Source organism: Macrosteles quadrilineatus, unplaced genomic scaffold (assembly GCF_028750875.1).
Source record: "Macrosteles quadrilineatus isolate MER2022 unplaced genomic scaffold, UCM_ALF_1.0 Scaffold_3__2_contigs__length_128488019, whole genome shotgun sequence".
In the NCBI taxonomy this organism is placed as follows: domain Eukaryota; kingdom Metazoa; phylum Arthropoda; class Insecta; order Hemiptera; family Cicadellidae; genus Macrosteles; species Macrosteles quadrilineatus.
In genome coordinates this window covers 82,918,748-82,933,935 of record NW_026542596.1, presented here as the reverse complement: position 1 = coordinate 82,933,935, position 15,188 = coordinate 82,918,748, and the positions used below count along the sequence as shown (strand labels likewise).

Sequence of the window (15,188 nt, the reverse complement as noted above, 5' to 3'; positions counted from 1 at the left end):
GCATTTATCTTCAGTACACAATTTACTATCAACTAAATGCTTACAATTTGACTCATACAAACCTTCCAAGAAAAAGAAACTTGATTCTACATTATTAATGATAACTTTTATTCTACCATCCTTTTTATCTAAGCAAATTTTAAACCTAAGTTTACAAACCATATAGCCATTATAGATTCAGATTATGAAAATTAAAATTTAACCAAATTAATAAGATTTAACAATAATATTAACAAGTGGTACTGGTATAACTTATCAGCCCAGCTTTTAGAGACTTGACAGTTTGGTTTTAAATGTATGTACTAGAGATACATGCATTTTTATTTACAAGAGTTCATTACAAAATTACATCACTTTAGTAATGACTGGACAAATTGAGGGGAATTGTAAATATCATAATTTCATCAATGAATTCTTTAAATTTTATTTTATTAACCGGTTTTGGTCTTGTCTCCCTTCAGTAGAATCCCTTGTATTCATCCTTGGTTTAACTGACTCCTCAAAATATTTAAATACGAGTGTGGTTTTTAAGTAAGGGCCAGTGCTGGTCTCAGGTATAAATCTGTAGTTCGCTTGAGGCTAATCACCATTTTACTGGCATCATTAGTGAACAGAATTACACTAAAAGTTCCTTCTCCATGTTAATCTTGTTGATTATTAAATATTACATATTATATTCAGTAGATTGTTTTTGTTGTGAAATTTTAATGAAGACTTTGTTATTGACTACATTAAATGTTTTATACATTTTTTATGTTTTATTTATAATTAAATTCTATAAATCCTGTTATTTAGTTTTAACCTTGACATTATCTTCTTTATTAAGCCTTTTGGCTAGTCTATACCGGTACAAAGAGTTCCACAAATGTGAAACAACTATTTTTTTTATTATTACTAAATACATTTTAAGAAAGGACTTTATATAATATTAGGCTATAAGAAGAATGACGAAGCACCTGTCCATTTATCTATAACGTCTGTACTTTTATGTGCTAATAAACATGATTTGATTTGTTTTGATAAACAAACAAGCTGCAACAGTTTTCTTTTCCTCCATAAGAGTAACATGGGCATTTTAAATGTTCAGTTTTGTTTAAATTTTTATTGGCATATATCTGGTTTTTTAATTATTATCTTCTTTCAAAATATTGTATATTTTGTTAGGTTAATTGCTCTTTAATTAGTGTGCTAAATTTTGTGTGTATGTTAAAACAATGAAATATACCTATATTAGTAAGGGAGCAGTAGATAATTTTCAGAACATCAATATTACAAAATGGGTTTTGGACAGCTTTCCCTTAAAAAGGGTTTAATAACACTTAAATTGAAATGTTACAGACAAATAACAAAAAAACGTGAATTTGTTTGAGCCTGCAAAAATACCAGAGGTTAATTTATTAAAAACAGTTTCAAATGTTGGCCCAAGAGAATTAAAGCTGCTGTACAAAAGTACCAGTAATCCTGATCATTAGTAATATAAGCTACTAAGAAATGATTGTTCTGTGGCAGTGTTAAGATAGGTGACAGAATCTCGATGATGTAATAATTCTACAGTCACCACACACAATGTGTTACACATACAATGTTAAATTAGGTTTTCATATCTTGAAGAAAATCTTATCAGATCAAACATTGAATGGGCGTAGTGAAACAATGGTTGGATATTTTAAATAAATGGATTTACCTGTTAAAGTGATCTTGACCAGTTTCATTTATGTTTATCTTATTCAGTTGAATTTCCTCAGTCGATGTCAAGGATTCGAAAATCAGTAAGTTTTGAAAATCATTCTGTAATTTTTTACTGCAATCCAATCAGTTTATGTTTCAACACCCGATGAAACTTAGTAAAATACAGTAATATTTCTCGGAATCTTTTTTAAACCAGACAACCTTTTCTGTATAATATATATTACAGTGATTGCAGTTGCTTTGGTCGCTCAAGCCAGAACTTTATCTGATAGTACATTGTAAAGACACAACTTATCCAACACCGTATGTAATGAATTGTACCTATACGATAGATGTAAAACAATCTAACTTTTCGAATTCAAGGTAATTAAAATATAATTTCTCATCCACTTTTCGAACAGTTCATTTCTAAGGTGAGATTATGTTTGATTTCATAACACAAACTATTAGTATTACATTGGCATTCTGTCAATCAGGGGCCCATTTCATAATAAACTACAAGTTACAAGTTACAACTTGTAACTTGTAATTTCCATTAGATTTGCATTGGGCGATCAGCTGATTTACTAATAATATTAGTTTGTACTTTATTATGAAATGGGCCCCATTGTAAATAAAATGTGAATAATTTTGCAGCAGCAACAACAGTATCAGCTGTGTAGTGAAACTCAGAGGACTTCCCTGGACTGCAACTGTGGACGATGTCGTTAATTTCTTTGGTTTGTAAACATTACGTACAATTTAATGCTTAGATAACTTAAGTGGCTTGTTGTAAATGCTTTGTAATAATTATTATTAATTAATTAATTTGTTTATTTGAAAAATCAAAAAAATCTTACAACATTTTATAAACAAAGCTTGCTGCAAAAGCCAGGAAAAATTGGCTTGTCTGCAGCTCATAGAGATAAACTTGTTCTAGATAACAATGAACTTTGTCCCTTGGTCAGTCCTTCTCCATATTACACTCTGGTTTTCCTTGTTTCTTGTCAAGATCTGCTATTATATTGTTGTTTTGACTTATTCTCTACCTTTCTATATATAAGACTAGCTTGCTTTAAAACAACTTGAAACAATTATCTTAAATAAATAAAATGTATAACAATAAACAACATGCATTAAATTACTGACCATTGTATTAGTAGTTTTTAGATAATTACTTGGGTAGTGATTAGGGTGCGGGACTTCTGTCCTCTGGAGCCCTCGGTTCAAATCCAGCCAATCACCAAGCAAAAAATATGATTTTAATTGTTCTGAAAATAGTTTTTGCTTAGCCAAACAAACGCTGTATTTTCCAACGCCTTCCCCCAAAAAGATGTTCCTTACAAACACAAACAAAGTACATACTTAACTTTGAAATGGCAACCATACCAATATATAGGTATTTTAAGCCAAGTAAGAATGGAGATGAGTGTAGGATGAGTGGGGGCGATCTTTTAGTCTTGTTAGTGACTAAGGCACGACACTTTCCTTAGACACAACTGTTAATTAATAGTTTAATTAAAAGTTTCTGGGTAGCAGGAGCACTACTATAATGTTTATTCTAGTTTAGTTTATTATGATAACCTCTTAGCAAGACTATTTTTCCTGACCACATCATATAGGAATGAGGTCTAAAACTGGATCCTAAGAGAATAAGGGACATAATTAATGTCCTTGTCCTTGATCATGAAACTTTTAAGCTATATCAAGCTGGCAGTATCATTAGGAAAGGTTTCATATCAATGATTAGAAAATCATGTTTCCTTACACACATACTGATGTTTCAGTATTTATGTTGACAAGTCAACAAATATATTTTCTCCTGTTGAATTGTAACTTACCAAACACATAAAATTATTTTTTTAATTTTGTTTGAATAAATGCATCAGCAGGTGTTAACTTAAGTAATTAATAGTTGTTATATGTTTTTAGACGATTGCAATATCAAGAACGGAACTATGGGAGTCCATTTGGTAATAACAAAAGAAGGACGGCCAAGTGGGGTAGCTTATGTAGACTTGGAATCCCAGGATGATGTGGAATTGGCTTACAAAAAGGATGGTCAATACTTAGGGGAGAGGTACATAGAAGGTAAACTATTGTTTTTATTTTTTGTAAAGAATAATTTTTTCAGCATTATTTTTGCTTAAAAGTTTTGTACACATTTTTGATTAGAATATATTATTCAGGAATCACAGTTTTAAAACCGTATGAGATAGAACTAAACTTTAAATGTAGAAAATTTTTGTTTTAAGACCTTTGTACCCCATACGCTATTACATTTTCCAAAATTCCTTCTATTTTTAAAATTAGTAAACTTTGGCGCAGTGGTACATTGTACCGGTACACTTGAAGGTAATTTTGGAAAGGGCTTCTTTTCATTAATCTGGGATACAAATTGTGTTCCCTTGCATTAATGTAGGCGGTTGCAAAAAAATTAACTGTAAGACCCTGAGTTTTAGACATTTTAAACACCCTGTAAGCATAAAGATTTAAAGTTATTTTCTTAAATCAAAATAATCAGTGAACAATTACCTTTAAAATGAGGTATCACTTGTCCGGATTAAATTTTCCAAAAACTACCCTTTTGGTACATTTGGGAGATTTCAAAATTATTTTTACAAATTCTACAATGTAAAACATGGGGGATTTAATTACTAATTAGTTACAAAAGATCTACTTCAATTAGTTTGACTGCTATAATTTAATACTTTAATACTTTGAATACTTTTCATTGAAATGGCGACCATACAAATTAGGTATTTTAAGCCAAGTATGAATGGAGATAAGTGTAGGATGAGTGGCGCGATCTTGTAGTCTTGTTAGGGACTAAGGCCGACATATTCCTTAGACACAGCTGTTAAATAATGGCCCATACAGCTAATGGCAACTAAGGGACCTACAGTTTATAGTGGAATCCGAACCACATTTTTGCCTTATGGTATTAACGAATTGGTCTAATTATCAGGACTAGAGGTCGTCCAGTGGTCGAAACTCGACCAAAAATATTTAATGTACAGACTTCTTTATTTTCATTCCACACTTTGAATAGAACATGTGATTGGAGTTTCTTCCATTTGTTTTGATTTTCTGTTTATATTTCGTTGTTATTTCGTCACCAGCATGGCAACTCATAATATCCATGTTAAATTTTTCAAAATTTTAAATTCATTTTTTGTGCTTATTTTTGAGCCTATTTTAATTTATAAAGGGATTCTGCACACCTACAGGAAAATAGCTTTCTAACAGTATGCGTAGATTTTCCCTACGATGCACACGAGCTGAGAAAAAAGGTTTTAAAGAAACATGCTTGCCTATTAATATATAGATAGATAGTACGGCAGACAGTCGTAGTACTCACTAGTGCGGACGTAATAATTGTGTACGGCTGTCTGTCTCACCCTGTATAAAGATGTTATAGATAACCAGGAAAGTTACTTTGACTGATTTACTTATCTAGTGTTCCAAGCAACTGTAAGTGAGATGCAGAGAACGATTAGAAGAAGCAAACAAAGCATTCAACGAGCAATATCTGATGCTTGTGTCAGAGTCAGAGGCCTTCCATACAAGACCAGTGAACAGGATGTTATCAACTTTTTTGAAGGTTGGTTTTTTCCATTATCAACTAACCTGCATTATGCAGGCAGGTTACTTGCTTCAGTTAATGTATTTTAAAAAAACTAACCATTGTAACACTGTAAGGTAATATACCCTGATTATGGAGATATGTAGGCATGCCATTCCCATATCAAAGTAGAAGCCAATTTTAGAATGAAAATCTCGTAGTTGATTAAAGTCCTTGTCAGAGTATGCTGATGCCAATTACTTATTTCTTTTGTAACCAGATTGTGAGGGAAGGAACTTTTTAACTGAAAAGAAAGCTCACAGAGAAATTTCATTTTTGAGCAGAGCGAGCAAAGCTCTTATTCTACACTCCTGCTTTTGTTTTCCACATACTCCTCCTGAACGGCTGAAGGGATCTGCATGAAATTTAGCACAGTCATAGTAACCAACAATCGGAAGGTATAAATCTCATTTAAGATTCATACCTTACAAATTAGACAAAGGGCTTTTCTCTACGTTGATTTACATTTTTACAAATTGAAAGTGGGTCTTATGGGTTTATTGTTCACCACGATATTATTTGCAAGATAAATAAGAGGTAAACAAAAGAGTGTAACATATGTTGGTCAACGACTCATCTAAACTAGTGTGTTCCAGATACTTTTAAAACTTTACTTTGAAATGGTTTAATACATTTATACATTTACATTTAAAACATTTAACATTTAGTACATTTTAATACATTTAACACATTTATTACATTTACCTCTAGAACAAAAGGGAAGAACAATTGGATTAAAATCGTTGAGCATAATTTACTACAAAATGAATAACTAATTAGGGTTCCCGGAACTAGGCTAATGCCCCATTGACTTATGACACTCCAAAAAGCCATTCCATGTACATGAACCAAATATGCCATTGACTTTGAATACTCAATTAGACATTCTATTTAAGTGAACCAGTGTACCATTGACCTTGGGTACTGCAAATAGGCATTCTATTTATGTGATCCAAATATTCCACTGATATTGGATATTGCAAGTAGAAAATGAATTTATAAAAATAGATGAAGCAAAGAAAAGTATTGGATTAATATGCTAGCTCCGCTCAATATTGCAAGCAGATAACTGCATTAGCACACCTAGTAACAATAGGATAGAGTTGCAACTTGGGCAACACATACAACGATACAACTATGTTCAACTCGTATGAAAAATTTGCTACAGCTGGTCTAGCCCCTCCCTACTCCAGTATACAAAATCAATCATAATACCCAATGAATTAAAAGTTTTAAAATATTTCAATAGGAAACAGTATGAAAGAATGTGTCTTTCAGGTTTAGACATATTACCTGATGGAGTATTTTTGGTACACGATGATCAAGGAAGAACTACAGGGGAGGCGTACGTGCAGTTTAGAGATCAAGAAGAAGCGGAACGAGCACTCAAAAGGCACATGGGACGACTGTATCACAGGTAAAACCATCAGTCGCCATTATAACAAATGTAGATCTCAGGTAATAAATTAATTGAAGCTATATTTTGGTCCATGAGAATCACAGACAGTAGACAAATCAAGAGGAATCACCTTCAAATCTAAAGAATAACTTCTGGATCCTGAGTAAAATTCATCATGGAAATTCCTGGTTAGGATGTAGTATTTCCTTGTGAAATTCTGCATGGGTTATCGGTGCTATTGATGCTCCTGATAAATCTATGATATACAGGTTTGTTTGAGCTGTGATAAACATAACAATAAAAAAGTGGTGTAACTATACTTAAATTTGCATTATAATTGGAAATACAGTAAATGTTGGATTAATAAGTAAAGTATGCTTAACTAGCAACAAATTGCCAAGCAAATAAGTAAGGAATAGCATTAATTACTCACAAGGTGGAACTGAGCAATTTTTTCAAAGCTTTAAAAATACAGAAAAAGTCAATATTCTCTGAATGAAAATAGAATTCAAGGTATATTCAGCTCAGTTTGTTGTCTATTTAGTGTTTAAATGTGAGAGTTGTCCGTAAATTAAGGTCTCCATCCATCTTTCGCAAAGAGGCAGGCTAGTTCAAATATGAAACCAACATCATGTTTCTTACTTCGTTCACTACTTTTCAGATGGTTCCCACCTCTAATGGACGATTACTCTGGTCATGTTATTGAATATGGTTGTGGAAGAAAATTCACGCTCCCACCAAATACAAAATTAGTTCTGTTATTAAATTTCTGTGTTCTCACCTGTCAACACAATATTTAATTGAAGTCCAAAGCAGTTGACGGACGTATGAAGTGAAATGTTCGCATTTAAAAAATGTGCAAAAGGGGTTAAAGGAGTTTGAAAGATTTTAAATTTAGCACAATGCTTTCCATGGTGGAGGTTGACTGTTTTTTTAATCAGTTTAATCTGCCCAAAGTTAGGCGAATTTCACAAACGTATCTAGTGACTCAATGAGAGAGATTATCAAACTAATACAGTCGAGCTAGAGGTTAAAATACCTTAATCCGATGAGCGGCGACTGGTTTTAACCCAGCAATGGGGTCATCCTCAGGCTAAGAAAGGACATAGAATTATCTGAAGAGGTTGTTAAAAAGTCTATAAATACGATGCGAAGAACAGTAACAATTAAACACATTTTTACATGAAAATGTTTTGCCAGAAATTGACTGCTCTGCGGACGGTACGTGTAAATTGAGTTATAAGTCCAGACTGTAGTCATTGCCGTCTTGTCCATCTGCCATCCCACTCCCCCTCTTCCAGTTCTTATCAGGTCCTTTCCGTGTTGTTACTTTCTTTCAAAGCCGACTGCTGTTCTATACAATAAATTACTTTCAAAGAGCCTTTTTTTCAAAATGTGTTGGGATTTTTAGTATTTAGTGTTTGTATTCATGAACTTTATGACAACCTCTTAAGAGCAATTCTATGACCTTCCTTTGCCTGAGGATGACCCCATTGCTGGGTTGAAACCGGTCGCCGCTCATCGGTGACATGATCACATTAACTGATTAAGGTATTACCTCTAGTATTAATTTATATTGTGATCCAGGAGGCAAAAACAACAAAAAATAAATAATACAGTCTCTATGAGACTATCAGGACTATGCTCACCTTTGGAAGTCTGAAACACGCCGATCTACCAGCAAAGTTTCCTAATCAATCATTGTCACAATGGAAACTGATGAACATCAGCTTCGGGCCCCGTTGTGCAAATATTTACATGCTTTTGCGCACTGCCTAAGCCACTAATGCACATTTGCTACCCTAAACCACTTTTCTGCACACACATCTGTCAACTGGTATCAGTAATCAACAGGGATCGATCCCCTTCCTAGTTCCTAAAGAAACCTAACACAATTCATATTAGTGGGGGAGTTTATTTTCATTTCCAACAACTTTCAATATTATGAATAGACTAATCGTTTTATAAGGAAGGATAGGCAATAGACAATAGACAATAATCTTTATTGACATGTTCGCTGAGAGAAGTACATGCGTCAGAATAAAAATAAAGTTTGTGGATTTAATATGTTGTTAAAGCTGGTTATCAAGGAATTTTTTTTCTGAGTAAATGGCCTTTCTTGCAGCCAATTCTCTTTCTTGCAGTTAATTGATTCTTGAAACGGTGAATTGTTCATTTCTAAGTTGTTCTGGTAGGTTATTGAAATAGGAACGAGCTAGAATAGTAGTCCGGAGCCCGACGTTGGTTTGAGATCTGAACCAGCTTGCTTGGTTACGACTGGAGTTAGATGGAGACCTTAATTTACGGACAACCCTCGTATTATCCTTTTAAGAAAATAACCTATTATTTCAAAGCCTATATTATCATTGACTTTTGGATACCATTCCATCCATGTGGATTAACCGTGAACAATTTTCTATTACAAAGGACGATATTTAAATAAACAACTGACTGAGTGTCCATAGACATTTTTAAAATGGTATGATACTTTAATACTTTTCTTTTAATACTTTAATACTTTTAATACTTTTAATACTTTAATACTTTTAATACTTTTAATACTTTAATACTTTTAATACTTTCAATACTTTCAATACTTTTAATACTTTTAATACTTTAATACTTTAATACTTTTAATACTTTAATACTTTTAATACTTTTAATACTTTAATACTTTAATACTTTAATACTTTAATACTTTTAATACTTTTAATACTTTTAATACTTTAATACTTTAATACTTTTAATACTTTAATACTTTAATACTTTAATACTTTTAATACTTTTAATACTTTAATACTTTTAATACTTTTAATACTTTAATACTTTTAATACTTTAATACTTTTAATACTTTTAATACTTTTAATACTTTAATACTTTTAATACTTTAATACTTTTAATACTTTTAATACTTTTCTTTTAATACTTTAATACTTTTAATACTTTTAATACTTTAATACTTTTAATACTTTAATACTTTTAATACTTTTAATACTTTAATACTTTTAATACTTTAATACTTTTCTTTTAATACTTTAATACTTTTAATACTTTAATACTTTAATACTTTTAATACTTTAATACTTTTAATACTTTAATACTTTTAATACTTTAATACTTTTAATACTTTAATACTTTTAATACTTTTAATACTTTAATACTTTTAATACTTTTCGATGAAATGGCGACCATACTAAGTAGGTATTTTAAGCCAAGTATGAATGGAGATGAGTGTAGGATGAGTGGCGTGATCTTGTAGTCTTGTTAGTGACTAAGGCCGACATACTCCTTAGACACAGCTGTTAATTAATAGCCCATACAGCCAATGGCAACTAAGGGACCTACAGTTTATAGTGGAATCCGAACCACATTTTCGCCTTGGTATATACGAATTGGTCTAATCAGGATAGTACTGCGGATAGTTGTAGTACTCACTCGTGCGGACGTTAATCCACACCAGAGAGTATCACATCCACAGTGCATGCCTATAAATATCCACAATTCGTGACCTCCTAGTAGCTGGATTACAGGACGACGCCACCCGTCCCAGTCTGGTCAAAGAGTTACACATGAAGAGGCACATCAAAGTAAAATCAGACTGTATTTTATTAATTTTTTGTTAGTTTTCATCTAGTTGTCATCTTGTGTGAAAGTTCTTTGCATCTTAGTTTGACTAGGTGTATGTATTTATAATGTAACATAGAATCCACTCCAAAGCTTTGTAAAATGTCAGAGTCATAAACTAAGTTTTTCATTAGGTATATAGAGGTGTTTAGAAGTAGTTTGGGAGAGTTGAGGCTCGCTCAGTCGCCCCAGACAGATCAAGAGGAGTACCTCCCTCCCCCTCCCCCTCCACAGACCCAATACAGAGGGCCGGTTATGAACAACAGGGGTTATCAAATACTGAGACCACTGCGATTTTCTGGTTATCCAGGTATTAATCTCAATTTTTTGTATTTTGTACACTACAGTTTCAGATTTTTGCTCTTTTTTAAGAGAAGAAAAATGCATGACAATTAATTATTCTAAGAGCACGCGGTGTACAACTATCTCCATTTCATTGAGAGAAAGAGACGGGCAAAGAGGAATATGTGGAATTAACATGATTGTTTGCAACTTCTGCCTGTGCAAGTATGAACACTCTAGGCAAGAAGTAGAACCCTGTTTAAATTAAACTAGGGGACCATAGCAGCAATTGCTACTTTATTGCTATGCATACAACTTTAAATGAAATACACACTTTTTTACACATTTAGTTGCGGTCCACATATAACACCAAACATAACAACAAATACACAATGTATACATCATCTGGTATGCTTAAAACAGCTTATAGAAACACTGTAGCAGTACTTCCATTAGAAAATGACCGGATCTTTGATGGCCTATGGGGCAGAGCAGTTTAGTTTTTGACACTTCTGATATTTTTCCCATCGTCCTTGGATCTTAAGCTTTAAAATGAATCCTCAACAGCCATGCTACCTTTTTCCTAGCTCGAGATATTTTGTGGGGAACGATATATGGAATTAACTATATAGACTAGATACATTTTCATGAAACATCAAGTTCTTCCATTATTTTGAGTGACATCAAGCTAATAAAACTACAAAACTCAAGAGTTCTGTTGAGTGTTGTTCTAATTCCTGTCAGTAATTATATATATACTTCGTTCTCTAGGCGAATTGAAGGGGAAGTTCCCCCACCACTTTTTTGTATTTAATGTATGTTGCTAGCTGTTGAGCTATTATTAAAGGTAAGGGTTAAGTGAAGGGGATAGATTTCTTTCCCTAAAACCGCCTAAATATTGTGCACGAAGTTTATTAAATGAGAATAATAATGCCATACTGTGTAGGTAGATATCCTGCAATCAGCTGATGACCAGCTGACCATTTATCTATCAAAATATTTTACTAACATCCCAATGATCTATGTCATAAAAGCCTGTTTTTCATAGACAGATACATTAGACAACAATGGAATGGTGCCAGATACCCACAATACGACCAAAACCATGGAAGACAACGGGACCCAGAACCAAGGTACCACCAGGGCGAAGGTAGAGAACGTAAATCAAATGCTTTGCACATGCGAGGACTTCCTTACAATGCTACTCGAGATGACATTACGGAGGTAAGACCAATCAACTGTGACTATGGTTTGTTTGAAGCTCATTATTGGTGAAGGTGAATTTAAATTATTTAAGGGAATATTGCACACATTTTCCATCACAAATAGTGAAAATAAAAACAAAGTTTTTCATAACGGTTTAGGATCTGATTCCATCCTCAGCTGAGAATGTATTAAAAACTTTACAAGGATAGTATACAAACACATCCAAAGCTGGAAAAACAGAATAAAAACACCCACAGAACAAGTATACTGTAGTAGTCAAACAGATATAAAACTAAACACACCTGCCGCAGCAAACCTGCAGACTAAGCGAATTTCCATTTGCCTTTATAGATTTTTACTCAATATTTTCTTTAAGTTGTCAGATTTAACCTCTACTTTAAACAAACAATCAATTTAATGAGTAAACATGAGCATTTTTTATTTACACTTTTTTTTCTCTCTATAACCGGTAAGCATACAACAACGCTTCAGTGTGCTAAGTTTTGTTTAGGCTCTACAAAATGGTTTTGAAAGAAATTACAACATTTCATGTTTTGGAGTCAAAAATGGGAAAACAGATTTTTACCCATAAAACCCTTCCCGAACCCCGGTTATTCAATCATGCTGGTTTCAGAACTTGTTCAAAATAACGTAGATTTACATGTTCATACCAAATTTTATAAAGTGCTTCAAAAGTTGTAAATAATTGAGTAAACCTAGCCTTAGAACTGTTAAACAGGTGTATATTTTAAATTTTGTTTTTATGACATAGGTCAGGGATCTCCAACCTACGGCCCCGCGAAGGTCTACTGGGAAATAGTTTTGTTATATATATTTGGTATAGGTTGACGATCGTCAAAGTTGCGGCAACACCACTACGTAACTGTTTCAGTCTCTGTGATCTCATGATCATCATTACTGATCGCGGCAACTCGGCAATATCTTGGTCGTCACGTCACTCACGGTGGCGGCATTACCCTTAATTAAATGTTGCGGTCTCGGTGATAGCATGATCGTCTTTAGGGATCGTGGCAGCTAGGCAAAACCGTGGTCCTCACTCACGGTCGCGAAAATACCCATGAGTTGCCGTCTCGGTGAATACTTGATCGTCTTTCGCGTCTCGTGCAGTCTCGGGGATACCGCGATCCCGACTGCACGTTGAAAATCTCTTGCGGTATCAGTAATATTGTGATGATCTCTCCATTGATCATGATTTATGCCTATACTCATGATGTTAAAAGAAAACCAATGGAACGGCATCAAGGAATTGAGACTTGATAATTGGCTATTGGTGATCATTGTAGTCCTTGGTCCATACCGAATTCAAGTACAATTCTTTGTGCCCAGGTTGGCTGGCTACTCAGTTGCCCAGTTTAAATATGTGACACCTATCTCACACTTTCCAATTTTTTTTCAATAAGAGAAAATCAGCTGTAAGCATGTGATTGGCCGGAGCCAAGTGACACACCATCTTAATACAGATCTTCCAAACTAATTGAACCTCGTTGAACCTAATTGACCCTTGTTTTCAATTGAAAACAATCCTTGAAGGATCAGGACAACAAACATTAACCCTGATTTGGCTGACCTTAAAGTGGCAACTACAAAATTCTAAATTCTCCCTAAAAATTTCTGTTAATTTTAGCCATACAATTCATTGTCAATTATTCTTATCGTTGTAACAATTAAATATTCAATCAAGTTAGCTCAGTAGTACATAAAAAATATTTGGTTTTGTGTCATCCTGTGTTTTCATCAGTCCTACTTAAAAATATCTATTATTATTATTATTATTATTTTATGGCCAGCATTGGAACTTTTAAGTCAATATAATGGTTAGGTTCTTTTTAAATTCTGTATATTCTTTGTGTCCGCCCAATACTTCTTCATTCTTTCCGACCGTTGTTTTCTTTCTTCTTCCGAAACCACTCTTCCTTGTCTCTGATTGTTTGCTCCTATTGGCAGGATGATATTTTTGTCTTTGAGTACTGCAAGCGCCTCTGACTTATTTTCCAAATCTTCTAATGATATTTTCAACCTTCTCATGTCCTCCTTAATCTCTGTAATCCACCTAAAGTCACTCTTGCTATTCCACAACTTGTCAATTATTTTCTTGCTTATTCTATTTTCCGGTGTCCTTAAAAGATGTCCAATGAATGAAATTCTTTTCTTTTTAATTATACTTGTCACTGGCTCTATTTCCTTATATACAGTTTTATTTGAGGCCAGTCTCCAAACTCCATCTTTTTGATATTTTTGGTTTATACATGTTCTGATGATTCTTCTTTCTATTTTTAGTATTTTATCTATTGCTACAGTGTTAGTTGTTTTAAATATAGTTTTACTTGCATATGTTATTTGTGGAAATATAAATGCTTTGTAGTATTTCAATTTTGTTGCTATTGATAGCCATTTTTTAAAAATATCTATAATAGAACAAATACTAATATCATTGTAAATATACTGTAAATTAATTTATATTAACTTGCTTATGAATTTGAATAATCATAAGCCTAATGTAATGACAAAGTATAAATTAATATGACAAAACACATTTTATATACCCATAAATAATTATGTGAGGTAGGTAAATTATTTTGTTTGGTCACAGTATAATTCACACAAAAACGTTCAGAATTTTAGTTAGTCAACAGGTTTTATATCAACTCAAAACATTACCAAGAAATATTCAAACTTCATCGCTGAACTCTTAAATATAAAAATACCTCTTTGTGCGTTATTTGGAGGTGAGCTACCTATCTACATTAAAAAGTTGATGGTCCGGCCCACCTTTCATCCAAAAATTGAAAATTGTCAATGTAGCCTTTGAGTAAAAAAGGTTGGAGACCCCTGAAATAGGTAATGTTAATTTATTGTTAACTTTGGCTGGATAAAATCGTTGTCTACGTTGTTTAAGGTTGGCAAAAATTATGTATATTTTACAGAATTATTGCCAATGTCTCTTACACTCTGTAAAATGTTTTTTTATGATGAAAATGGTGAAAAACATTGTATAAAAGGGACATATGCAAGGCATTAGATTTCTACTAAATTCTAGATCCATTCTCAATAAATTTCTCTGGACTACAGGAGATACATACTTATGTAGACTAGTAACATTGAAAATTTCACAATCACATAAATTTATTTACCAATCGTACGCATGTCGGAATTAAATTTTTTTATCTTTTTCAGTTTTTTAGCCCCATTGAAATAATTGGGATTGACTTCCACTTTACCTCTAGAGGAAAACCAAATGGACAAGCAGATGTGATATTCAAAACTAAAGAAGATCTTCAAGAGGCTTTGAAAAAAGATAAAAACTACATGAAACATAGATATATTGAACTGTTTGAGTAGTTTACAATAAGAGAAATAATTGT

At 32.9% G+C, this 15,188-nt stretch overlaps 1 protein-coding gene across 1 annotated transcript; it reads left to right on the top strand.

Annotated features, from left to right (window-relative positions):
* The first annotated feature begins 1,637 nt into the window (after nucleotides 1-1,637).
* Nucleotides 1,638-15,165, top strand: LOC128989331 (heterogeneous nuclear ribonucleoprotein H2-like). Its single transcript, XM_054411212.1, has 8 exons — nucleotides 1,638-1,769; nucleotides 2,326-2,408; nucleotides 3,601-3,759; nucleotides 5,129-5,272; nucleotides 6,572-6,710; nucleotides 10,452-10,627; nucleotides 11,648-11,823; nucleotides 15,001-15,165. Exons 1-8 carry the CDS (start codon nucleotides 1,675-1,677, stop codon nucleotides 15,163-15,165), a joined length of 1,137 nt encoding a protein of 378 aa, XP_054267187.1. The 5' UTR covers nucleotides 1,638-1,674.
* Nucleotides 15,166-15,188: the final 23 nt, after the last annotated feature.